The sequence below is a fragment of the Borostomias antarcticus genome, assembly GCF_949987555.1.
Source record: "Borostomias antarcticus genome assembly, chromosome: 3".
Lineage (NCBI taxonomy): Eukaryota > Metazoa > Chordata > Actinopteri > Stomiiformes > Stomiidae > Borostomias > Borostomias antarcticus.
This window is the reverse complement of record NC_140236.1, coordinates 618,429-646,030: the sequence shown is the minus strand read 5'-3', so window position 1 is coordinate 646,030 and position 27,602 is coordinate 618,429. Positions and strand designations below refer to the sequence as shown.

The 27,602-nt window shown below is 44.5% G+C and overlaps 1 protein-coding gene across 2 annotated transcripts; it reads right to left on the bottom strand.

The window, feature by feature from the left end:
* Positions 1 to 5,896: 5,896 nt before the first annotated feature.
* c1galt1la (core 1 synthase, glycoprotein-N-acetylgalactosamine 3-beta-galactosyltransferase 1, like a) lies at positions 5,897 to 14,590 on the bottom strand. 2 transcript variants are annotated; one of them, XM_084435783.1, is made up of 4 exons: positions 14,346 to 14,590; positions 10,890 to 11,158; positions 9,037 to 9,701; positions 5,897 to 7,427 (listed from the first exon to the last, which is right to left on the bottom strand). In XM_084435783.1, the coding sequence occupies exons 2-4, from the start codon at positions 11,104 to 11,106 to the stop codon at positions 7,110 to 7,112; spliced, it is 1,200 nt and encodes a 399-aa protein (XP_084291909.1). In that variant the 5' UTR covers positions 11,107 to 11,158; positions 14,346 to 14,590; the 3' UTR covers positions 5,897 to 7,109. The 2 variants fall into 2 exon arrangements, with proteins under 2 accessions (XP_084291909.1, XP_084291910.1); XM_084435784.1 differs by lacking the exons at positions 10,890 to 11,158; positions 14,346 to 14,590 and adding an exon at positions 10,542 to 10,566.
* Positions 14,591 to 27,602: the final 13,012 nt, after the last annotated feature.

Here is a 27,602-nt window from a genome sequence, read left to right as displayed (position 1 = left end):
AAAAAGGTAATTACTAATTCCTCGCCCCCTCTGCTGTCATGATCTGTACAGAAGACAGGAAATGACAAACGAGGATAGAGGAGGTTATTATTAAAACATAGCCGTGTTAACCTTTTGTAAAATGTAACATTTGGATCCTCGACTGCCCCCCTTGTGTGTGTGTGTGTGTGTGTGTGTGTGTGTGTGTGTGTGTGTGTGTGTGTGTGTGTGTCCCATCCTTATTTCTCTGTCTCATCTCACTCTCTGGAGGGCAGCGAAGCCACTAACCCTCCAACTGAAACTTTGCAGGGCTGAAATATTCATGGGTGTTTTTTTCATTATGAAATTCAGCGTGAAGCGTCCCATTGAAGTGCAATACATCACTTAGCAGTGATTTCTACTCTTTCACACTGGTCTCTATCTATCTATCTATCTATCTATCTATCTATCTATCTATCTATCTATCTATCTATCTACCTTTCTATCTATCTATCTATCTATCTATCTATCTATCTATAGGTATAGGTATAGGTACTTCATTTGTAATGCGCTCCCCATCCAGTTGTTACACTAGCCCGGAGCGCAGCCCGAGGGCGGAACGAAAGGGAGAGGAAAGATTGGACAAAAAGGGAGGACAGTACACAAGGACAGTCTAGCACTCAAACACACAGTGTGGGGAAAAACACACACACACAACTCTCACACAACACAACAGCAAGTGAACCTAGGAGTCCGTTATGGTGAACAAATGGGTTTTTAACAATCCTCAATCTATCTATCTATCTATCTATCTATCTATCTATCTATCTATCTATCTATCTATCTATCTATCTATCTACCTTTCTATCTATCTATCTACCTTTCTATCTATCTATCTATCTATCTATCTATCCATCTATCTATCTATCTATCTATCTATCTATCTATCTATCTATCTATCTATCTATCTATCTATCTATCTATCTATCTATCTATCTATCTATCTATCTATCTATCTATCTATCTATCTATCTATCTATCTATCTATCTATCTATCTATCTATCTATCTATCTATCTATCTATCTATCTATCTATCTATCTATCTATCTATCTATCTATCTATCTATCTATCTATCTATCTATCTATCTATCTATCTATCTATCTATCTATCTATCTACAGTATCTATCTATCTATCTATCTATCTATCTATCTATCTATCTATCTATCTATCTATCTATCTATCTATCTATCTATCTATCTATCTATCTATCTATCTATCTATCTATCTATCTATCTATCTATCTATCTATCTATCTATCTATCTATCTATCTATCTATCTATCTATCTATCTATCTATCTATCTATCTATCTATCTATCTATCTATCTATCTATCTATCTATTAGTGATTGAATCAGTGACCCATGCAGTCAGCTCTGCAGGTCTGTCCGTGTACAGGAAGCATGAGACCAGTTCAGACTGGATGTGAGTGAGTGGTGAGGTGTGAATACTCAGCCTAGCAGGAGCCTGGCTGTCCAACCAGAAGAGCAGGAACCAGGCTGTCCAACCAGAAGAGCAGGAACCAGGCTGTCCAACCAGAAGAGCAGGAACCAGGCTGTCCACACCAGAAGAGCAGGAACCAGGCTGTCCAACCAGAAGAGCAGGAACCAGGCTGTCCAACCAGAAGAGCCGGAACCAGGCTGTCCAACCAGAAGAGCAGGAACCAGGCTGTCCACACCAGAAGAGCAGGAACCAGGCTGTCCAACCAGAAGAGCAGGAACCAGGCTGTCCAACCAGAAGAGCCGGAACCAGGCTGTCCACACCAGAAGAGCAGGAACCAGGCTGTCCACACCAGAAGAGCAGGAACCAGGCTGTCCACACCAGAAGACCAGGAGTCTGTCTGTCCAACCAGAAGACCAGGAGTCTGTATGTCCAACCAGAAGACCAGGAGCCTGTCTGTCCAACCAGAAGACCAGGAGTCTGTCTGTCCAACCAGAAGACCAGGATCCTGTCTGTCCAACCAGAAGACCAGGAGCCAGGCTGTCCACACCAGAAGACCAGGAGCCAGAGACCAGGAGCCTGTCTGTCCAACCAGAAGACCAGGAGTCTGTCTGTCCACACCAGAAGACCAGGAGCCTGTCTGTCCACACCAGAAGACCAGGAGCCTGTCTGTCCAACCAGAAGACCAGGAGCCTGTCTGTCCACGTTGTGGACATTGGTGAAGGGCAGGCACTTTCAAAACTACTTGGCAGGTGATTGGATGAGAAGGTCTGAAAAGGTCTCTCACGCTCGCTAACTTCAACCGCTCCTTGCCGCCCAGCGTAGCTGTCTGTATTTCAAGGTCATTGGGCAAAATATCTGAAATGCAATAAATTCATTATAAACATGACCGTATTGACTTCCTGTTTCCTCATGCTGAGACACTGACAGCATGCATTCTGATAGCTGTTTCCTACTACGATTAGGATCTTGTCAGCGCCCATTACAGTAAGTCAGTCAACAGAAAGACGCATCCTGTCCCCGTGGTTACGGTTAGGGTTAGGGTCAGAGCATCTGGTTAGTGGTCAGAGCATCTGGTTAGTGGTCAGAGCATCTGGTTAGGGTCAGAGCATCTGGTTAGTGGTCAGAGCATCTGGTTAGGGTCAGAGCATCTGGTTAGGGTCAGAGCATCTGGTTAGTGGTCAGAGCATCTGGTTAGTGGTCAGAGCATCTGGTTAGTGGTCAGAGCATCTGGTTAGTGGTCAGAGGGTTAGGGTTAGGGTTAGTGGTCAGAGCATCTGGTTAGTGGTCAGAGGGTTAGGGTTAGGGTTAGTGGTCAGAGCATCTGGTTAGTGGTCAGAGGGTTAGGGTTAGGGTTAGGGTTAGTGGTCAGAGCATCTGGTTAGTGGTCAGAGGGTTAGGGTTAGTGGTCAGAGCATCTGGTTAGTGGTCAGAGGGTTAGGGTTAGGGTTAGGGTTAGGGTTAGTGGTCAGAACATCTGGGTAGTGATCGAGAGGTTCAAACCCGGGCTCAGCCACTTGACAACCGTTGTCTACTGTTGCCAACCGCCCTTGAGCAAGGCAGGATAACCCTAACACTGACTCAAAAACATTGTAAGTCACTTTGGATAAAAGTGACCAAATTGTGCAGATGGACTGTGACAGCTTTAGAGTCAGGTTGCTCTTTAAAGGTGCTATACAACATTTTTATGTAGATAAATCTTTTTTTTTCCTCTTTTTTTTTTTAAATTGGCCAAACTGGAAAAAGGCTGGTGAACCAGATCGCTCACAGGGATAGGCTGACTACTGATAAGCAGGATGCAACCCTTAAAATTATAAATTCATAATCAATCATTTAAAAGCAATAGGCCTATACCTTTATTCAGCACCTTTCTAAAATCTCTTTATGATTCGTCTAAAAGTGTTATCTATTGCACCTGGACATGTATGGTCACTTTTTTCCGGAAAGCAGGACAGACGCCACTGGCATCATTTTGTATCGCCTGACCTCCACAGGAAGACAGTCACACGTTCACGTGATGTCAGAGCCGAGACCACATTTACGTTTCGGCTGTTGATTGGAGCGACGCAGGTTCCCCGCTCTCATTTAATAATCGGTGGGCTGGGCAGCTCAGTCTGTGCGGAACTACACCGCCCGGTCACCACTCCTGTCACCACTCCGGTCGCCTCTCCGGTCACCACTCCTGTCACCACTCCGGTCGCCTCTCCTGTCACCACTCCGGTCACCACTCCGGTCACCACTCCGGTCACCACTCCGGTTGCCTCTCCGGTCGCCACTCCGGTCACCACTCCGGTCACCACTCCGGTCACCACTCCGGTCACCACTCCGCAACAGGACGTGCGCGGGCTCCTTGCTACCAACGTACTATTAGCTCGTCAGAAAAAAGGTAATTGACATTTTTGAAAAGAAAACGTCCTCAGTAATGCCAGTGGTATTTATAAAAGTGACTTAAGGATGTTGAATCCGCTAAGGAGCGCGTGCACATTGCAGGGTCATTTGGAGAGGCAGATATTTGGAGAGGCAGTAGCCTATATTTGGAGAGGCAGTATATTTTAAATACTTTTGAAATTATACGAATTTGTCATTCAGTTGAGTATAGACCTTTCTAATGAGCGGAAATAAAACTGCACACAACGCGATGGATTTCCTGTAGAAACGAACAGGCTATTGAATCATATCGCCTATATGCGCCATTACGCACGGATAACCCTCAACTCGGCTCCGGCAACGCGTGTTTTTTTTATTTTTAATCTTCTTTCTGAATCTCTAAAAATAGCCTAGTCAACATTTGCTTGCATTAAAGTACATTTATGTTCGTCGTTTCAAACTATTTGGGTGTGGTCTACATTCTGTAAAAAAAAAAAAAAGGTTTTAAGCCTTTGGTCCCTTCTCCTTTTTCAGAGCAGAAGACGGTTGTCGGCGACTGCAAGCAAACCAAACTTGTCTCCTACTCTCCAAGACTGAACCTGAAATCCTCCCTAACTAACAGCGAAACATTCTGAGCAGGTGGTCCAAAGAAGATGAGAAGAGAATTTCTGCTGGTGGCTCTTTTCCTCGCCATGAAACTCCGTTTGAGTCAATCCAGATGTGAGCCAGGGTCGCGCCGGTCTGCCTCAGATGTAGGTTCTGTTCTCCGTCCGTGAGGTGTCCATGTAGACTGTTTAGTGAGGTGTCCATGTAGACTGTTTAGTGAGGTGTCCATGTAGACTGTTTAGTGAGGTGTCCATGTAGACTGTTTAGTGAGGTGTCCATGTAGACTGTTTAGTGAGGTGTCCATGTAGACTGTTTAGTGAGGTGTCCATGTAGACTGTTGTCCATGTAGACTGTTTAGTTGGATGCGGAATTGGATTGAAGCGGAGTAGCCTTTAGCTTCTCTGGTTGAAACAGATCAAATTCACATGGCGCAATAGATCACTTGTTAAGCGAAAAAAAATGTTTTATTGAATTCCAATTTGCAACTTATTGCCACGGTGCCTCCCTGCTTACTGTGCTTCCAGGAGAGCCCAGGCTTGGGTGAGCTGAGGCGAAGCCTTCTTAAGAGGTACAACGACCTGGACTACGACAGCTTCGTCGGGCTGATGGGAAGACGAAGTGCCGGTAAAGTAGCCTATCCACGTCCTGCGCCTCCTGCTCCGTGATGTTGAATAATACTTATGGATATGTGATAATAGGATCAGTATCTGTTTGTTTTCATAATTCCCTTTGGCTTATCTTTTCATGTGGGGTGAATTTGATGTTTGTAAAGAAACATGGTCATGTACATTTGAGTCTCATTCATTTTGCCTTGTACTATAATCTTTCTTTTCCAGACACAGACGCTGTACCTTCTCCACAAAAAAGTAAGACATGTAGCTCACATAATAAACCATGATATAACATCATACGTAGTCAAGAGAATCTGTCAGATGTGTGTTATTTCTGTTTTATGTAGCCAGATAATGACAGATGCGTTCTTTGCAGGAGAGATGCATGATATCTTTGTTGGTCTGATGGGGCGGAGGGGCTCAGAGACGGGTGAGAGACTGTGTGATGTGTGACTGTGTGTTGTTGGGAAAAGCAAATCTAGAAAATATCTCTCACAGGGATGAGCTGTTAGAAATGGAGAAATATCTTTTTTGTTTCTCCTGCTCTGCTGCGGGTAACGCAGGACCCTGGAGGAAAGACTCAGAGTCCAGAGGAATCTTCTACAACAAGTGCAGACTGAGGTGAGAAGCTCTCCTGTCAACCAGAGCTGCATTTTATGATGATGATGATGAGGCAGAGTAATGTTTAACATACTGTCGGGTTAACAGGCCTGTTTCTTTAATACTAGGGTCAACAGGCAGCTGTTTAAGGCTCCTGTACTGTATCTCTTCATGTGAACATTTTCTCGTTCTTTCTGTAGAATAAAACCTCTGATAAAAAAGGAATGCTACACATAGTGAACGTGTGTATGTTTATTCCCTGGTCCGTGGTTCGGCAGGTCCCGTCGTGGCTCCTGAGCGCGTCCGTCTCCGAGGCTCGTCTAGCGCTCATCCAGCCGTGACATCATCACCACACAACACCAGGAAACAGCATCAATCATTTCTTCTAACAAAGAATTGCAGAAGTCAATTCAGAAAACAGAGCAGTAACAGCAGCACATGTAAGAGGATAATCACACCACATGAGCTACAGTACAAAGAATACCGTTTCTACAAGTTTATCTGCTAGAAGAAATCAAACCATGACAGCTAATGAGATATATTTCTTTACCATAGTGTTTTCCCCCAGGGGTTCAAGATATAAACATACTTTTTGTAAATAAAATATTAATTTAACAAATTGTTTGTACTTATTATCACAGATGTGTAGGCTGGGATCTCCTGACTTAACTGTTAAAACCCTAACCCACAGTCTTATTGTACCTCTGTACCAGTTTTCCTGTACCTGTTTCCATCTCATTGAAAGTGATTTTAAATGTACGAGTGTATTCTGAATGCATTCAGCACAACAACAACGTAACTGGAGAAAAACAGCAGTAAATGCTACATGGAGGACCCAGAATGACACTTCACCTCTCAAACATGAAATATATAAGATGTACAGGCTTAACTTCAACTGTTGTTCTTGATTAGCGGGTCATGAGTTGTCATACCGTGCACACACAGAATTAGACTGAGCTTCAGGAAACAGGGAGTTGACAATGTAAACAAAGTAATTCAGACCAAAAATAAGTGTGATTCAAAAATAATTGTACAATCAACATATTATTTATACCATGGCTTGGTTAAATACTCCATTCCGATTGGTTGTTTGATAAATGGGCATTTTAATGTAAATGGCCCACTACTACAACAACAACTACACCAACCATCAAATACTCAACAGTAATGATACAGTATTCTACCATATTTGTGCAATACAGTCTACGATTCACAGGACTCATATTTCAACTCTTTACTCTCAATGTGTACATCCCTTCATATTCCATTCTAAGTGCAATAATCAACAATAAATCACCAAAATAATAAAAAAATTAAAAAGCTAATTTGGACCCTTGTAATTGCACGGTCCAGCCTGTCACGGTCCAGCCTGTCACGGTCCAGCCTATCACGGTCCAGCCTATCACGGTCCAGCCTATCACGGTCCAGCCTGTCATGGTCCAGCCTGTCTCCAGTCTCAGTTCCGTCATCGCTGAGTCTCCTGGGGACCAGCAGTCCTGTTGGATGTTGTTGTTGTTGTTGTTGAGTTCAGGGTTTCCGCTCTCAGAGACTCAGCCTCAGCTCTCCGCTGGTCTCCGTCAGCCCTGCCGGTGGGGCTGAGCTGGGGGCCTCTCTCTGCAGGGTGTGTCTGGGGCCCCTGGGCCAGGCCTCGGGGCCCCGGGGGCCGATAGCGGTACCTGTAGCCGTAGGGGCGGAGGTGGTAGGTGAAATACTCCAGAGTGTACATCAGCTCTGCCTCCACGTAGTGGAAGGACACGGCCAGGTCTGAGCAGCACTGAGGACCCTGCGGATAGACACACACACACACACGCACGCGCACACACACACGCACGCACACACACACACGCGCACACACGCACACACACACACACGCACACACGCACACACGCACATACACATGCACACACGCACACACACACACACACACACACATACACATGCGCACGCACACACACACACACGCACACACGCACGCGCACGCACACACACACACGCACACGCACACGCACGCGCACACACGCACACACACACACACACGCACGCACGCACACACACACGCACACACACACGCACACACACAGGTTACAGTACAGCTGAAAACACAACTACAGCAGCACATTTCCATGTGTTTCCACTGTCCAGTCCTACTGTCTCTTGGACCTGGTTGACCCTCTTTCTGGATGAAGAAGCATCAGTACTTTAGCTCAGAACATAATCTGTGTCTGAGAAACCAACACTTCACATCATACATCATGCTTTGATTGAGGTGTTTGTTCCCATTTTTATGTCTGCAAGCGTCGTCCACTGAGACAGTTTGATGAGGATACTAAATGAGCTTGTTATCCAAGATGGATGTGTTGTGGTGTTGTCTTTATACAGAGAGGAGTGGCTTGTTTGTGTGTCTGAATAGTCGGTCGGTCTGTCTGACCGAGCCGTAATAGACCCGTCTTATTAAAATTACAAAGAACAATGAATTATCTGCATCATCTGTAACAAATTGGCTAATTTTCCCCATTGTTGACAGGGCATTGTCTCCAGTGCAATCATCCACTAAAGCATTCATCTCATCTCCTGTCCGAGGAAGCAGAGGCTCACAGATGAGATCATACAGTATTCATAAACATGGACATCTCCAGTGGCATCCCAGGATATAGTTTGTGTTTATCAAAAACACATACACCCACACCTAATATACACACCTAATATACAAACCTAATATACACAGAAAGGTGGATATTTCATCTGCCAATCTTCTCCCTTAAAGATGCTCTGTTCGATTTACTGCACTCTTTGTAAGAAAAAAACCCCAATATATGCAATAAATTGGTCAAGGGGAGTTATAACTATCTGTACAGAAGATATGGCCAACGGTGTCGTGCCTGTGGAGCTAATGCTGAATTTCTTTTTAATATGAGCGCCCCACCCCCTGAACGGCACCTTATGGAGGGAAAACGCCCACTTGTTTATATCTGATACGATGCACCACAGCCCCATCTAGTGGCCGAAAAAAAAAAGAGAAATCGAACTGAGCACCTTTTTTGAGATTTTAAGAAAACAAAAACATTCAACCTGCAACACGGTAAGGTTTGCACTCTCAGTATCAAATCAATGTTTTAAATACGCTGATAATTCTCTCTGAAGGTTGAAATTGTTAACGCATAATACTTTGGGAGACATTATTGTATTGTGAGACAACTTCGAAAAAGCCCTAAAAACTCACTCTTTAGTGCCTACCTACATGTGTCTATTCCTAAAAACATACGCACAGAGATTGTCCATTGAATGTGTTTCTCAGTCCTACACGTTTGATAGGATTAAACTGTGTCCAGGACACTAGCCTCAAGCATACTAAACTACTGTACTAGACATAGAGCAGAGAGAACGGGACTTGCCTCTACGATGGGGTAGTAGCAGTAGTTCCAGTACCAGAAGCTCTTGGAGAACTTCCCTGTCAGGTGGTGCTCTGGAACGAAGGGGTGGAAGGTCTCCCGCTGCAGCGTGTCTCTGGAGTCCCCGGCCAGGACCCCCATCTTCTCCAGACACTGCCCCAGCGCCAGGTCCTCCACCGGGGTGCTGTGGGTGCACACCTTGGTCCGGAACCCCTCCACAAACCTGCTCAGGGCCTCTCGGCTGAGCACGTACCCCGCCCCGCCGCTCATGTAGCCCTGCTTGGCGTAGGGCTTGAAGCGCTTGCCGAAGTAGACCGGCTCCTCCGGCGTGTGATTGGACAGGACCCAGCGCAGGTTGTCCACGGCCACGAAGGTGTCGTCGTCCGCCTTCAGGAACCAGTCGGCCTGGTGGGCGTGGTGCTGGTGGGCGTAGTGGAAGGCCCGGATGGTCTTCCAGTACAGCTGGCTGCGTCCCTCGCCGGTGCCCAGGCCCACGGTGGGGAAGTCCGGGTCGTCCACCGAGCTCATGAACAGAACCAGGTTGCAGTGGCGGCTCCAGGTGGCCTTGACGTGGCGGGCCTTGCTGTGGAGGTTACCGGGTCCGGTCATCACCCAGCACAGGATCCGGACCGTCTGGTACAGCCCGTCTGCCACAGTGCTGTCCTCACCTGCAGCAAGAACACACGACATTCTGTCTGCTGGGTACAGTCTCAGTCTGGATACCCGTCAGGCCATAGAAACATGCTGATTGGATCTCAGCACATGCTCAGGGTTTGAACCAGGTGTGGACACGCCTCTATGGGAGGAGCTACCCTCAGCTACAAGCTCTTTTTAATGCTCTGGTGTCGACGAGACATTAATACTTGTTGGTGTAATTAATAAGCATTCTACAAAGATGCTGTTTTCACAGAGGAGCACACTGCCCTATCCCTCTTGATTGATCATAGCCGTTAGGGATGTTAATAGTTAATCGACTATCGATTAATTGCCGATAAGAATTTACTCGAGTAAGATTTGGTTACTCGATTAATTGCTTGTTAATGGAACTGAACTTTTTTCGGGGGAATGAACATTTTCAACGGGAGTTGCGTGAAAGGTAATCATGATTTAAGGTCTGACTGCACATGAGGGCGCCACGCCATGTAGTGAAGGATAATTGGGATTCTGGGAAATTTCAACGACACAGCGGAAGACAACACAAAAAATTAAGCGAGCATCATCATTTATCATTTATCATCTATCATCATTTATTTTTACAGTTGAATGAGGGGTCCAAGTCTTACTGCCTTTATTTTCTACAGTGGAGTGTAGTACAGTAGTGTGTGTTCAGACTTAGTTCACACACTTCAACCTCCAGTCACTTAAGCCTTGTCTTTAGAGCCCATCCTCCTACAGCCTACCCATGTGATGAGGGTGGTGGAGGTTGACCAGCCTACCCATGTGATGAGGGTGGTAGAGGTTGACCAGTCTACCCATGTGATGAGGGTGGTGGAGGTTGACCAGCCTACCCATGTGATGCGGGTGGTGGAGGTTGACCAGCCTACCCATGTGATGAGGGTGGTGGAGGTTGACCAGCCTACCCATGTGATGAGGGTGGTTGACCAGCCTACCCATGTGATGAGGGTGGTGGAGGTTGACCAGCCTACCCATGTGATGAGGGTGGTTGACCAGCCTACCCATGTGATGAGGGTGGTGGAGGGTGACCAGCCTACCCATGTGATGAGGGTGGTGGAGGTTGACCAGCCTACCCATGTGATGAGGGTGGTGGAGGGTGACCAGCCTACCCATGTGATGAGGGTGGTGGAGGTTGACCAGCCTACCCATGTGATGAGGGTGGTGGAGGTTGACCAGCCTACCCATGTGATGCGGGTGGTGGAGGTTGACCAGGGCAGCTCCATCCTGTCTCCACTCCTCACCGGCCTGTCTGTCCTCCGGGGACGCCGGGCTCTGAGGGGCCTCCTCCTCCAGCAGGTAGCTCCTCTTGAACCAGACCTGACGCAGGGCGAAGTGCAGGCTGAGGGCCCCCACCAGGAAGCCCAGGGAGAAGGCCCATCGGGATCCAGGGCCCTTCATGGTCCCAGCATGGCCCTCTGGGAACCGCACTCGGCAGGAAGGTGGTCACACCCTGGAGGAAACGCAACACAGAAACATTTCATCTAACTGCTGAAATGTCTAGACGCAAGCTATGCAGCAAAAGAGGATTATATTATATCTGTATGATCAGCATTACTGTAATACAACTGTTAGGGTAAAATATAGTGTAGCTGAGACTATATCAATGATCTACTGTGTCATGACCAGCTCATAAAGGAATAACAGAGTTATGTATTGGAACCAAACAATAACCTCATCAATCACATGGACCTCCCTGCTGGCTGTGTCTGAAATAAAGTTTGAATTGAATTGAAAATTCAAGAGAGCCACACAGTACGCACGTTGTGTCGAGATAACATGAAATACTTTGGGAACACAACAAACATGAGACACCAACGAAACATGTTGATGCATCAAGATGCATCGATTATCATTTTATAATCGTTTTATCATCGATAATCATTTTATAATCGCATTGTTGCAATCTGAATCAGAATCTAAATATGAGGTGCCTAGAGATTCCCACCCCTAGATGTACCCATAGAGTGAGAGAGAGGGAGAGAGAGAGAGAGAGAGAGAGGGAGAAGGAGAGAGAGGGAATGAGTGTGTGAGAGTGTGTGAGAGAATACTAGTATGTAAAAGAGAGTGAGAGAAAGAGACTGAGAGAGTAAGTGAGAGTGAGAAAGGGGGAGTGAGAGAGAGAGGGTGATAGAGTGTGAGAAAGGAAGAGTGTGACAGAGAGAGTGAGAGAGAGAGAGAAAGAGTGAGTGTGAGAGAGAGAGTGAGAGAGTGAGAGTGCGAGAGAGTGAGAGAATGTGTATAAAAAGTGTGCATTTGACTGACAGATCCCAAGGACCTGAGTGAACGCTGTTCAACTGCCTCAGCAGGTAAACTAGGCCTGCTAATGAAATAACTGATATGAATAATTGTTGATGGGGCTTGTTGCCTGGTGAGGATCTGATCTTTAATCTAATCACCGGATGATAATGTTTGTAGATCCGTATTGGAAGGGTAAGGAGGAGTGACAGGTTGTGCAGGAGCAGGGTTTGAATGTCCTTGTTAATCCATGGTTTGTTGGTGGAGAAACAGCGCACCCTTTTGGTGAGTATGATGCATTCCTTGCAGAAGCTGATGTAGTGAGTTGTGCAGTAGCAGAGACTAGATGTGTTCTAGTGCACTTAAAAAAAAAAAAAATCCCTCCACACGGCACACCTGTCCTTCACACCCATGCTAACACATACACACATCTAGCACACCTTCTCACACACACACACACACTCATCTGACTACACACACACACACACACACACACACACACACACACACACACACACACACACACACAACCAGTTGCTCCTGCAGTCAATCAGATAAGATGAGATAAGATACGATAAGACAAGATAAGACTTTGGGGAAATGTAGCGTTTCAGCAGTCGAGAATTATAGAGTAGTTGGAGAGGAGAGAAAGAGATATCAGGGTCTATATACTATATATCTATATGTACAGTAACTGTGCAGTATAGAATTATATACTATATATAGACCACTACTGGTTAACAGAGGCATAAGACAGAGAATAAGTTATACTTTAAACTGAGGGGACTGGGGTAAACCAGTTAAACCTAGGCTACATGCAACGTTTTTTATTTGTAATTTTTAAATCTAAATAGCTTCATGAAAAATGTCTGTAACAATAGCCCTCTTTACTACAAGCGCTTGACCACAGTAAGACATGAATCCCATTATAATGCACATGGTTCAATGTGCATGGCCTCTGTTAACCAGTAGTGGTCTATAACTCTGTTAACCAGTAGTGGTCTATATCTCTATAACTCTGTAACTCTTGTAAATGAACTGTCACAGTGAGTTTCAGTATTCAGAGGTGAAGGTGTAGAGCTGGTCTGAGGTATCGAGGTGTTTCAGTATTCAGGGGTGAAGGTGTAGAGCTAGTCTCAGTATTCAGAGGTGAAGGTGTAGAGCTAGTCTGAGGTATCGAGGTGTTTCAGTACTCAGAGGTGAAGGTGTAGAGCTAGTCTCAGTATTCAGAGGTGAAGGTGTAGAGCTAGTCTGAGGTATCGAGGTGTTTCAGTACTCAGAGGTGAAGGTGTAGAGCTGGTCTGAGGTATCGAGGTGTTTCAGTATTCAGGGGTGAAGGTGTAGAGCTGGTCTGAGGTATCGAGGTGTTTCAGTATTCAGAGGTGAAGGTGTAGAGCTAGTCTGAGGTATCGAGGTGTCTCAGTACTCAGAGGTGAAGGTGTAGAGCTGGTCTGAGGTATCGAGGTGTTTCAGTATTCAGAGGTGAAGGTGTAGAGCTAGTTTCAGTATTCAGAGGTGAAGGTGTAGAGCTAGTCTGAGGTATCGAGGTGCTTCAGTATTCAGAGGTGAAGGTGTAGAGCTAGTTTCAGTATTCAGAGGTGAAGGTGTAGAGCTAGTCTCAGTATTCAGAGGTGAAGGTGTAGAGCTAGTCTCAGTATTCAGAGGTGAAGGTGTAGAGCTAGTCTCAGTATTCAGAGGTGAAGGTGTAGAGCTAGTCTGAGGTATTCAGAGGTGAAGGTGTAGAGCTAGTCTCAGTATTCAGAGGTGAAGGTGTAGAGCTAGTCTGAGGTATTCAGAGGTGAAGGTGTAGAGCTAGTCTCAGTATTCAGGTGAAGGTGTAGAGCTAGTCTCAGTAGAGGTGAAGGTGTATAGTAGAGCTAGTCTGAGGTAGTGAAGGTGTATAGTAGAGCTAGTCTGAGGTAGTGAAGGTGTATAGTAGAGCTAGTCTGAGGTAGTGAAGGTGTATAGTAGAGCTAGTCTGAGGAGGTGTCACGGCACTGAAATCATATTGACCATGACTGAATACTGTAGCTGTCAGTTACAATTCTTAATTGACCGGAAAGCCCTAAAAAAATGTCTGAAATGCAGTTATATGCACGTGCATACCAACTACTAGTGTACAGGCTGGTCATTTATATATATAATAATGTACAGGATGGTCATTTATATATATAATAATGTACAGGCTGGTCATTTATATATATAATAATCTACCATTCTCAACATACAGCCCGATTCCCTGTGTTTCTGTGCGGGTTTGAAACACCCGGACAATAAGAAGGACACGTCTCGGTCAGTCAGATAAACACCTGCTTCACAAGCACATACTGGAGTTTCTAGCGGACATATTTCTATTTATGATATTCATCGTGTACGCGATTTTGTACAAATGTCTTATTTACCTTTGTTCGAAGATCAGAGGTTCATTTGAAAGAGCTGCATTGGGAAGAAATAGGCTGATCACAATATCGAGGAGGCGCTGTTAGGCTATAGAACCCATTAAATCCTATCTGGGGTTTATCCATTTCAAAACTATAGGGTGAATCGAACACAGCTACTCGTATTTAAGGTGGGTTAGTCTGCATAGCAGTGAAGTTTGAAGGCCTCCATAGCCTTTTCACTCGCTCCGTAAAAATAGTGGTGTAAAATTCAATAGTGCACATTCTTCAGCACGACGGGGTAATCTCTGAACGGGGCCCTCTCATTGGACGATTCTGATTGCGTAGGACTACAGCCCGCCCCCCTAAAGCCACAAGGCGAGCCTATGGGTACACTGTCTTGATTGATAAGATTAGATAGATTAGACAGACAGACAGACAGACAGTAGAAAAGTATAACGTTTATTTTCACCCTATATAAACATTACAGGTAGGCTACATTGTTATCGCTTGTCCTTACAATATCTTATCAGCCTGACTATCATGTTATCAGCCTGACTATCATCTTATCAGCCAGACTATCCTATATAGTAGGCTATGTAAACCAACACACACATCCATACTGCAGATACCTCCCAGTTATTGTCACTTCGTACCACAATTTACCACAATTTAACACTACACATGTCAATATGTTCATACACACAACTTCAGTTATAGACATTAAAGAACATACACACCTCCACACTCACATACATAGACACACAAACACACACAGTCAACACAACCAGTTGCTCCTGCAGTCAATCAGATACGATAAGACAAGATAAGACTTTGGGGAAATTTAGCGTTTCAACAGTCGAGAATTATAGAGAAGTTGGAGAGGAGAGAAAGGGATATCAGGGGCTAGATACTATATATCTATATGTACAGTAACTGTGCAGTATAGAATTGTCCATCCATCCATCCATCCATCCATCCATCCATCCATCCATCCATCCATCCATCCATCCATCCATCCATCCATCCATCCATCCATCCATCTTCATCCGTTTATCCGGGGTCGGGTCCCGGAGGCAGCAGCTCCAGCAGGGGGCCCCAGACATCCCTTTCCCTGGCAGCATCAACCAGCTCTGCCTGGGGAATCTTTAGCCGCTCACAGGCCAGTGCGGAGATGTAGTCCCGCCACCTAGTCCTGGGTCTACCCCGCGGCCTCCTCCCACCTAGTCCTGGGTCTACCCCGCGGCCTCCTCCCACCTAGTCCTGGGTCTACCCCGCGGCCTCCTCCCAGCCGGACACGCCTGGAACACCTCCCTAGGGAGGCGCCCAGGAGGCATCCTCACTAGATGCCTGAACCACCTCAACTGGCTCTCCCGGATGACTGAACTTCTCACCCGATCTCTCAGGGAGACCCCAGCCACCCTCCGGAGAAAACTCATTTCGGCCGCTTGTATCCGTGATCTCGTTCTTTCGGTCATGACCCATCCTCCATGACCATAGGTGAGGGTGGGGACGAAGATAGACCGGTAGATCGAGAGCTTTGCCTTTTGGCTCAGCTCTCTTTTCGTCACAACAGTGCGGTAAAGCGACTGCAGAACCGCACCAGCTGCTCCGATTCTCCGGCCAAACTCCCTCTCCATGGTTCCCTCACTCGTGAACAAGACCCCCAGATACTTGAACTCCTTCACTTGGGGTAAGGACTCATTTCCTACTCGGAGCGGACAGACCACCGGTTTCCTGCTGAATTGTATATATATATACATAGGCGATTTTACCCTCTGAGAGTAGGGGGGGCAACATTTTGACGTGAGAAAAAAAAAAAACCTGTTCTGCCGTCCCTTCTCTAGTTTAAGTAATAAATACACTTTTAAAATTAATGATGATCTAACACAAACTGGTACAAACCACAATTATGTATTTAATAATTGTGTTAATTAGTAAAAAAGAAAATAAAAAAAAGGTTTTTTTTTTTTTTTTTTTTTTTTTAAGAATCTGAGCAGAGTTGGGCTGTCCAATCAGGGGGGGCACTTGCCCCCCCCCTGCCCCCCTATAAAATCGCCAATGCTCTCAGATGCTCAAAGAAAGGCTAGCCTCATTCTATAGACTGAAAGAAGGTATCACTCCTCTACCACAGTTTACTAATCTCTGCACTACTACCCCAATTCCAAGGCAGAAACCCAGGATAGAGTGGCTGGGTGAATGTGGTCTGGACTCTGTGGAGGAGGGTCAGTGTGTCAGAGACATTGTAGAAGGACAGAGAACCTGCCTTGTGATCCAGATACACTCCTATTTTAGAGGATCGAGTGCCTGATACTTTAGTCTCAACTTTATCATGGTAGAAACTGTAACCGTCACCAGAGCACCGCAACATCCAAGACTTGTTATTTCCACCAAAATAGGTTTTGTCTTCTCTATTGATGATTTTATACGAGACTGCAATGTCAACAGTGTGACCACTCCATTCCACCTCCCAGTAACAGCGTCCAGACAGACCCTCTCTGCACAGAACCTGGGTGTAGCCAGGTTTAACTGATTCCGATCTCGCGCTATGCCTCGATCTCGCGGTAGGTGACGTCTGTGGATTCCGGCTCAGCTTCCTTTCCTTTGACAAGACAAAGCAGGCTAGTAAAGATCACACTCAAAGAGCTCGACTGTACCGTTAACATTTGGTCAGAGATGGAGGTGGAGGTCTGGTCAGAGGTGGAGGTGGAGGTCTGGTCAGAGGTGGAGGTCTGGTCAGAGGTGGAGCGCTGGTCAGAGGTGGAGGTGGAGGTCTGGTCAGAGGTGGAGGTGGAGGTGGAGGTCTGGTGGAGGTGGAGGTCAGAGGCTGCCCAGCCCCTAAGTCTGAAGTGCTAACAGTAACTATAGTAACAATACTCCTATATGCTAACATGGATATCTTAATAACACTATAGCTTACAATGAGAATCAGAATCAGTTTTTATGATTAAAATCGGTTTTTATTTATTTTTAAATTTGAGGTGGAGGTGGAGGTCTGGTCAGAGGTGGAGGTGGAGGTCTGGTCAGAGGTGGAGGTCAGAGGTGGAGGTCTGATCAGAGGTGGAGGTCAGAGGTGGAGGTCTGGTCAGAGGTGGAGGTCAGAGGTGGAGGTCTGGTCAGAGGTGGAGGGCTGAGGTGGAGGTCTGGTCAGAGGTGGAGGTCTGGTCAGAGGTGGAGGTCTGGTCAGAGGTGGAGCACTGGTCAGAGGTGGAGCACTGGTCAGAGGTGGAGGTCTGGTCAGAGGTGGAGGGCTGAGGTGGAGGTCTGGTCAGAGGTGGAGCACTGGTCAGAGGTGGAGGTCTGGTCAGAGGTGGAGGGCTGAGGTGGAGGTCTGGTCAGAGGTGGAGCACTGGTCAGAGGTGGAGGGCTGGTCAGAGGTGGAGGTCTGGTCAGAGGTGGAGGTCTGGTCAGAGGTGGAGGGCTGGTCAGAGGTGGAGGTCTGGTCAGAGGTGGAGGTGGAGGTCTGGTCAGCGGTCAGAGGTGGAGGTCTGGTCAGCGGTCAGAGGTGGAGGTCTGGTCAGAGGTGGAGGTCTGGTCAGAGGTGGAGGTGGAGGTCTGGTCAGCGGTCAGAGGTGGAGGTCTGGTCAGAGGTGGAGCACTGGTCAGAGGTGGAGGGCTGAGGCTGCCCAGCCCCTAAGTCTGAAGTGCTAACAGTAACTATAGTAACAGTACTCCTATATGCTAACATGGATATCTTAATAACACTATAGCTTACAATGAGAATCAGAATCAGTTTTTATGATTAAAATCGGTTTTTATTTATTTTTAAATTTGCCACCACCACCGCCTCCTCCTCCGAGCCAGGGAAGAGGAGAGAGAGAGAAGAGGACATCTCTCTCTCTCTCCCTGACTCTCTCTCAGTGGTCCAGAGAGAGAGAGAGAGGAGAAGGAGATACCACCTTGACATCTCCCCTCCCCCCCTCTCTGGCTCACTGAGAGAGACTCAGCGAAAGAGAGGAGGACTCTCTCACTGAATCTCTCTCAGTGAGACAGAGAAGGGGGGGGAGGAGATGTCGAGATGATACCTCCTTCTCCTCTCTCTCACTCTCTAGCCCACGAGAGAGAGTCAGGGAAAGAGAGGAAGACGTCCCCCTCTCTCTCTCTCTGGCTGCTCTTCCTCTGTCGCTCTCTGGCTGCTGTTCCTCTGTCGCTCTCTGGCTGCTGTTCCTCTGTCGCTCTCTGGTTGCTCTTCCTCTGTCTCTCTCTGACTGCTCTTCCTCGGTCGCTCTCTGGCTTTTATACTCCTCCTGGCCCACGTCACAAGGGCGCTCTGTGACGTCACGGTTTGCGAGGCTCTTTTGACAAAACTACTTTCTAAAATCACTGTAAATCACTTGATTGGCACTTTCAGACAGGTGTGATGAAGGTGCTATTGCAAATTAAACCATGATCGGAACAACAAGACTGAGCTGGGGAGCCCACCCACGCGCACAGCGGCATATCTCAATAAAGGTTTTGTTGCCTAAATTAGCTGTCTCTAGCAGCCGAGCAGCGTTCCGTTCAACGGACCTGCAAACTTGTCACCTTTTGGCTACAGTCACCTTTTTTATGTTAACCATGGTAGTTTCAGTGAATCTAGAGGGTTTTAGTTTTGTATGTCGTCACCTTTTTCACTACTCCAGGTCTGGTTCATAGCAACGCAGGCGCCTTCACGAGTATCCTGGATTTGGCGTTAATATTATAATAATATTCTCTCGTTCAAAATAAAGCAACTGCCAAAAGTTAAAAAGTCTTTATTGAGATATGCCGCTAGGGCGTGGGTATAGCCCCAGAACTCCTGCCCTTTTCTTTTTTAAATAATATTCTCTATTCAATAATCTAATTCTGTTAAAATGTTCCAATACAGTCCTTATTATCAATTTGTTTTAAGTCCTTCATCCATTCCCGCACGTTATAGCTCCCATATTATGACGAGACTTGAATATGACACGTAAGAATGGGTTTATGTCAACAATCCTTACGCAGAAGTTCTTGTTTGTGATATTCGGGTGTGTAGATGTTTTTATGAATACGCCAACGAATACAAATAGCCTAGGCTATGTTACAGTTTAATCGTTCTGAAATCGGAATCGGAATTAGTCTGTTCGTGTGAGTCAATGATCAAACAAAAATCAAAACAGGAATTGGATATGGAGTTTGGATTACTGGAAAGGATCTTTCCGTTTGAAAGATCCGTGGTGAACCGAGTAATACGGCAGCAAGTTAGATTATTGATTTGCCGAATCATCATGTTTGTAGCTATAATTATCGAATCACATGAAACCCATCAATGGACCCCATACAAGACCTCGATACAGGCACATATAGCTGGATTATATAGGCCATGACGCACGGGGCCTTGGATATGAGGGACTTGGACCAGATGTTCTAATGTGTGCTTGGCTATCCCGCAACATCCATTAAACACGCAGCTTCTATATGCCTACAGAATGTTTTGAGAAAGTATGTGAAATGCATGATATCCCGGAAAATACACAAATTGGCTGCTGCAAAGAACCCTGATGAGATGAGGAGGGAGGGAGTGAGGGAGGGAGAGAAGTATAGAGGGAGGAGAAGGATGGAGAAGAGGAGGGGGGGGGTGAAGGGGGAAAAGAGCTAATTAATTAACAAATATCCCAAATGTCCATGCAGTATAAATAATGATCCATGCATTTAATTTTCTTGTGTTTATTTTACTGTTTAGGTAAATAACAACCACTTAAGATGTAAAAGTAGGTGAGAGAAAACCACTAACCGATCACTTAAACAACAGCAGTCATAAACACTTCCATCTCAATAGTGAGTAACATAAATGTCACCAAACATTTGAATATATAACAAGTAACTATTTCCTCAGCAGCATGTCGGGAGTTTGGCAGTGATTCTATAGTCCAGTAGAGTCATCATGTTTATATAGGTTTATTAAGCAGCATTTAGACCAGGGGTGTCAAACATACGGCCCGCGGGCCAAAACCGGCCCGCCAGATGGTTCAAACCGGCCCACGAGACGACGTCCAAAATTAATAAAAAGGAACAGATATTCCAAATTTGTCCAGCAGAGGTCGCACTGACATAACGAGAGATCCGGAAATAAACAGCACGTGACAGCAACGCGCCCAGAATCATCTGGCAATCTTGCCTTATCGTTATTAAGCTCTTGTCAAAATTACCCACGGTTGCACCGTCATTACCAAAATGTCTGTCAAAACGGAGAAAAGTTGACACAGAGTGCAGAGTTTTCCAAGAAAAATTGACTGATTCTTATTTATTCACAGAAGTGAAAGGGAAACCTGTGTGCTTGGTGTGTAATCAGCAAGTTTCAGTGCTCAAGGAATATAATATTCGACGCCACTATGAGACTCATCATGGTGAAAAATACAACCATTTGCGAGGACAACTGAGAATAGAGAAGATAAATGAATTGTTAGTGGGTCTGAAGAAACAGCAGTCTGTTTTTACCCGTAGCCGAGAGGTCAGTGATGCAGCGGTGAAAGCTAGCTACCTTATTGCTAACGAGTTAATGTTAGGATCCAAGCCATTTTCTGAGGGCGAGTTCGTGAAAACATGCATGCTGAAGGCTGCAGAAATCGTGTGCCCTGAAAAGCGACAGGCCTTTGCCAACATTAGCCTAACGAGGAACACTGTCGCAGATAGAATTTCAGATCTCTCGGCAGACTTGGACAGCCAAATGAATCACAAAGTCAAGTCATTTGTTGCATTTTCGGTTGCAATTGATGAGAGCACTCTGAAGAATACAGTTCTGTTAAAAATAACATTTACTGTGGTAATGTAATATTTAAAGACCATGAACATTGTGCAGTATAATATCAGTCAGCAGCTTCAGCAAAAAATAGTTTGGTCTGGTGTAACTCTATTGCTCATGCACTGCTATCACTTTTATGGGTTTTTGAAATGTACAAATTTAATACATTTACAAGGCAGGGTGATAACGTTCTTCATAGCTCCCACTTTAGTTTGTGCATAGTGTGGTGAGTCAGTTCAGGTGGTCAGATGTGAAAATGTATCTACTGTACATTAAAATAAACAAGTTGTTTTAATCAAAGTGAAATGCCATTTTTTCAGTTCCATAGGCCTATCTGTGAATAAATGTTTTGTGCCTTTGTAGATCCACTGTGATCTGTGAGTTATAATGCACATATATAGGCTAAATGATAAATTAAGGCATAATATTGAAATATTGAAAAACAAAGGTAAAGATTTGGAGTTGACGTTATTTCTAGGTTATTTTGCTATTATTTTACTGGCCCGGCCCACTTGAGATCAGATTGGGCTCTATGTGGCCCCTGAAGCAAAATGAGTTTGACACCCCTGATTTAGACTATCCTGTGCTAAACTAGACTCTCAGACATAGGTGATATTACCCTCTGAGAGGAGGGGGGGCAACATTTTGACGTGAGAAAAAAAAACAACCAGTTCTGCCGTCCCGTCCCATCTATTTACAAAGAATACCAGTTGTGAACAGTATGCTAATAAGAAATCCGTATGACAATTCAATATGTACAATGCATCAACCTTCATCTAGACACCACGAGCATGTCAATATGACTTTATGACCGAGCACTAGGCCATTATACCCAACATCACAACATCACACTGACACTGCCTGCTGGTGCTAGCTTCCTCACCGATGGTGATGTTGCTAGTGTTAGTGCTAGTGTTAGTGTTAGTGCTAGTGTTAGTGCTAGTGTTAGTGTTAGTGCTAGTGTTAGTGTTAGTGTTAGTGCTAGTGTTAGTGCTAGTGTTAGTGCTGGTGTTAGTGTTAGTGCTAGTGTTAGTGCTAGTGTTAGTGCTAGTGTTAGTGCTAGTGCTAGTGTTAGTGCTAGTGTTAGTGATAGTGTTAGTGCTAGTGCTAGTGCTAGTGCTGGTGTTAGTGCTAGTGTTAGTGCTAGTGTTAGTGCTAGTGCTAGTGTTAGTGTTGGTGCTGGTGTTAGTGCTAGTGTTAGTGCTAGTGTTAGTGCTAGTGTTAGTGTTAGTGTTAGTGATAGTGTTAGTGCTAGTGTTAGTGCTAGTGCTAGTGTTAGTGCTAGTGTTAGTGCTAGTGTTAGTGCTAGTGCTAGTGTTAGTGTTAGTGCTAGTGCTGGTGCTAGTGTTAGTGCTAGTGTTAGTGTTAGTGCTAGTGTTAGTGCTAGTGCTAGTGTTAGTGCTAGTGATAGTGCTAGTGCTAGTGTTAGTGCTAGTGTTAGTGTTAGTGTTAGTGCTAGTGTTAGTGCTAGTGATAGTGATAGTGTTAGTGCTAGTGTTAGTGCTAGTGCTAGTGTTAGTGCTAGTGTTAGTGTTAGTGCTAGTGCTAGTGTTAGTGTTAGTGCTAGTGATAGTGCTAGTGCCAGTGTTAGTGCTGGTGTTAGTGCTAGTGTTAGTGCTAGTGTTAGTGTTAGTGTTAGTGTTAGTGTTAGTGTTAGTTCTAGTGTTAGTGCTAGTGTTAGTGCTAGTGTTAGTGTTAGTGCTAGTGTTAGTGCTAGTGTTAGTGTTAGTGCTAGTGTTAGTGCTAGTGTTAGTGTTAGTGCTAGTGTTAGTGCTAGTGTTAGTGCTAGTGTTAGTGATAGTGTTAGTGCTAGTGTTAGTGCTAGTGATAGTGATAGTGATAGTGCTAGTGCTAGTGCTAGTGTTAGTGCTAGTGTTAGTGCTAGTGTTAGTGTTAGTGCTAGTGTTAGTGCTAGTGTTAGTGCTAGTGTTAGTGATAGTGTTAGTGATAGTGTTAGTGCTAGTGTTAGTGTTAGTGCTAGTGATAGTGATAGTGCTAGTGCTAGTGTTAGTGATAGTGTTAGTGCTAGCTTCGATAGCCTCTGGAGCACTTCTGCATTCGATTGCACCTGCTGCGCTGTCATTTCGAGTGGTAGTTTCATTAGCATTGCCAGATTTTATTTTATTTTATGAAGAAGTGGTAAATTGTTTTTATAGCTCTTTTTGCCATTGTGAGCAGGTTGGCTAGTTGTAGCTTGTTGAGCACTGAGCAGTACATCTCATTTTTTTCGATGGACGAGTTGTGCCATTAGTGGATTATGAATATATATATATTTTTAAAGGTAGCCTAGTTTAAGTAATAAATACACTTTTAAAATTAATGATGATCTAACACAAACTGGTACAAACCACAATTATGTATTTAATAATTGTGTTAATTAGTAAAAAAAAAAAAATGTTTTGTTTTGTTTTGTTTTGTTTTTTTTAAGAATCTGAGCAGAGTTGGGCTGTCCAATCAGGGGGGGCACTTGCCCCCCCTGCCCCCCCTATAAAATCGCCAATGTATATATATATATATATATATATATATATATACATGTAACAAAGTGAACGCTGACATAATTACACCCACACACATACAGACAGGACCTTATTTGGACATGGGACTGGGTCTTCTCTGGAACGCTGCAGGATGCCTGGTCAGAGCCAGAGCTCACATGTCAGCAACCATTACACTTCCAGATGTGGTAGAGTTATCAGACCAGTGTGTAGACTGATAGAGTTATCAAACCTGTGTGTAGACTGATAGAGTTATCAGACCAGTGTGTAGACTGATAGGGTTATCAAACCTGTGTGTAGACTGGTAGAGTTATCAAACCAGTGTGTAGACTGATAGAGTTATCAGACCAGTGTGTAGACTGATAGAGTTATCAGACCAGTGTGTAGACTGATAGAGTTATCAAACCAGTGTGTAGACTGATAGAGTTATCAAACCAGTGTGTAGACTGATAGAGTTATCAAGCCAGTGTGTAGACTGATAGAGTTATCAAACCAGTGTGTAGACTGATAGAGTTATCAAGCCAGTGTGTAGACTGATAGAGTTATCAAGCCAGTGTGTAGACTGATAGAGTTATCAGACCAGTGTGTAGACTGATAGAGTTATCAGACCAGTGTGTAGACTGATAGAGTTATCAAACCAGTGTGTAGACTGATAGAGTTATCAAGCCAGTGTGTAGACTGATAGAGTTATCAAACCAGTGTGTAGACTGATAGAGTTATCAAGCCAGTGTGTAGACTGATAGAGTTATCAGACCAGTGTGTAGACTGATAGAGTTATCAGACCAGTGTGTAGACTGATAGAGTTATCAAGCCAGTGTGTAGACTGATAGAGTTATCAGACCAGTGTGTAGACTGATAGGGTTATCAAACCTGTGTGTAGACTGGTAGAGTTATCAAACCAGTGTGTAGACTGATAGGGTTATCAAACCTGTGTGTAGACTGGTAGAGTTATCAAATCTGTGTGTAGACTGATAGAGTTATCAAACCAGTGTGTAGACTGATAGAGTTATCAAGCCAGTGTGTAGACTGATAGAGTTATCAGACCAGTGTGTAGACTGATAGGGTTATCAAACCAGTGTGTAGACTGATAGAGTTATCAAACCTGTGTGTAGACTGGTAGAGTTATCAAACCAGTGTGTAGACTGATACTGCCAGTGTGTAGACTGATACTGATAGAGTCCATGGTGCTGCTTGAGAGAATGCTGGGTGTTGAGACAGTGTCAGAGTCCTCTGTCAAACATGTGTAGTCTGAGAGTATATAACAGCTGCAGTGTCCTTTGAGTAAGATGTTGTTTGTGGTTTGCCCTCGTCAAGGTGTAGCCAGGTTTTTTGTGTGTGGTGTTTAAGGGCCCATCGTAGTCCCTGGGGTCTGGGAGTGGCCATTCCTGAGTTCATCCATGACCTTTCATTGGGGAACAGGTATTACAGGTGTGGATTGTTCCACAGTGTGTGGTTCATATAACTTTTTTTTTATTTTTCTAATTTAACCTTTATTTAACCAGGAGGTCCCATTGAGATTAAAAATCTCTTTTTCAAGGGAGACCTGGCCAAGACAGGCAACAGGATAACATAAACACAGTTACAGACATGACATAAAAAGAACAACAACATTAGAGCACATAAAAATAGTAAACCTGTAACATTTTAAGATCTGAGTTCATCAGACAGAATCAAAAGCACTGACAGCTTATAGTCTCTAAGTTCTTCAATCAAGATTTAAACTCATCTAAGGAAACTAGACGATCAAGTTGCAGGACATTCTGTAGATTGTTCCAAGCCATGGGGGCTGAGTAAGCAAATACCTGTTCCCAACTTCTGACTAGTATGACTGGTATTTCCCTCATGTGTGACTAGTATGACTGGTATTTCCCTAATGTGTGACTAGTATGACTGGTATTTCCCTAATGTGTGACTAGTATGACTGGTATTTCCCTCATGTGTGACTAGTATGACTGGTATTTCCCTTATGTGTGACAAGTATGACTGGTATTTCCCTCATGTGTGACTAGTATGACTGGTATTTCCCTCATGTGTGACTAGTATGACTGGTATTTCCCCAACTTCTGACTAGTATGACTGGTATTTCCCTAATGTGTGACTAGTATGACTGGTATTTCCCTAATGTGTGACTAGTATGACTGGTATTTCCCTAATGTGTGACTAGTATGACTGGTATTTCCCTAATGTGTGACTAGTATGACTGGTATTTCCCTTATGTGTGACTAGTATGACTGGTATTTCCCTCATGTGTGACTAGTATGACTGTTGGTGTAATGAACCGAGAGCCTGTTTGTTTTGTGTTCAGAGAGAATACAGTTTTCGCCAGAACTATATCACACCGGCTACATATACACTATACATGTACCAGCACACATTCAGTCTGTATAAATATATATAACTATACAAGCATATACATCTAGGAGTACATGATATATATGTACCTGCATACAATCAGTCTGAATAAATATACAGTAGACTGTATAACTATACAAGTTTATGAGTCAAGGAATATCCATACACACCAGTGGTGGCTGAGGAGGACAGGAGGAAGAGAGGTGAACCGCCCATGGCCACCAGGGGGCACTGAACATCAGTCAGTTATTATTTGAAATATCAGCTTTAAAGTGGATTTACAGTCAATTTTAGCATATGAAAAACTGAATAACACTTTCTTTAACTACATGCAGCATTTATTTATCATATTCATGATAAAATATTACAAAACAACAATAAAACATTGTAAGCAATAGTTGTAATGGATTGTACTCTTCTCTAAAGAGAGAAAATAATTGATATTGGTGAGGTGCTGGAGAGGTTATGTGATATATGAAAAAAAAAATTGATTAGGGGACACTGAGGTGTGCTGGCTCTCAAACAGTTTGTTGGCAAATAGATTTGACATATCAGGTACATGTATATGCTGTGTGTATGTGTACAGTATATGTGTGTGTGTGTGTGTGTGTGTGTGTGTGTGTGTGTGTGTGTGTGGATATAATGTAGCCTAAATGTAGTTGTGTAAGGGTAGGTTGATACACTGTAACCTGTCATGATATTGTGCCAGTCGGCCACTTGGGCATAACCTGACAGATTTGAGTGACAGAGAAGTTGACTAATGAATCATGTGCTCATTCTACAAGTCAACACAACAGCTACCAAATTAATTATGATGATGTTGTGGACACTGAAAGGGGCATAATGCCCCCCCAGAACTTTTGGGTGGGGTATTTCATCCAGGTAATGAAGGCCACGCCCCTTCCTGTTAGCCCATTCTAGAGTGTGTGAACAGCTGGGCACTGTTCTGAACCCGCCTCCCTTTAAAATCTCTCAGCACCTTCATTGATCATTAACTGCATAATATAACAAAGTGGTACGACAGCAGATAAACCAGAGAGTAAACAGAGCTTTTGAATGAACAGTAATGGCGCTATCAGCTGACTGCACCTGCTACCCACACAGAGTCACCGGGGCGAGAATCCTGAATATAAACTAATAATTAACCAGCTAAACTAACTCTAAGGGGCTGGCCACCATCACCTACTTACTTACTACTTACCTGATAGCTATATTAAGGCCTTACAATTAAGTGGACAACGATAACTAGAGGGGCAGGGGAACCATTTTATATACACACACACACACACACACACACATGCACACACACACACACACACACACACACACACACACACACTCACTGTACAGCTACTACGCAGCGCTGGATCAGGGCCGGGTGTTCTGAGGAGGAAGAGGAACTATTGGAAAAAATCTTTAAAAGCATGTGTCTGAAATCCAAACAGTACAATTCCTGAGTGGCATTAGCATGTTTATTCTGCATCACTCGGGGTTTGAACTCACAACCACACACCAAGGGGAGGTCATGTTCTGGTTTGAACTCACAACCACACACCAAGGGAAGGTCATGTTCTGGTTTGAACCATGTTTGAGAAGTGGCAGTTTGACCTAAAAGAAAAGTATGTCACAACTAGATATTTATTCATATGAATCCTGCAGGAACATATTAGCAGGCCTACATACTGTGAT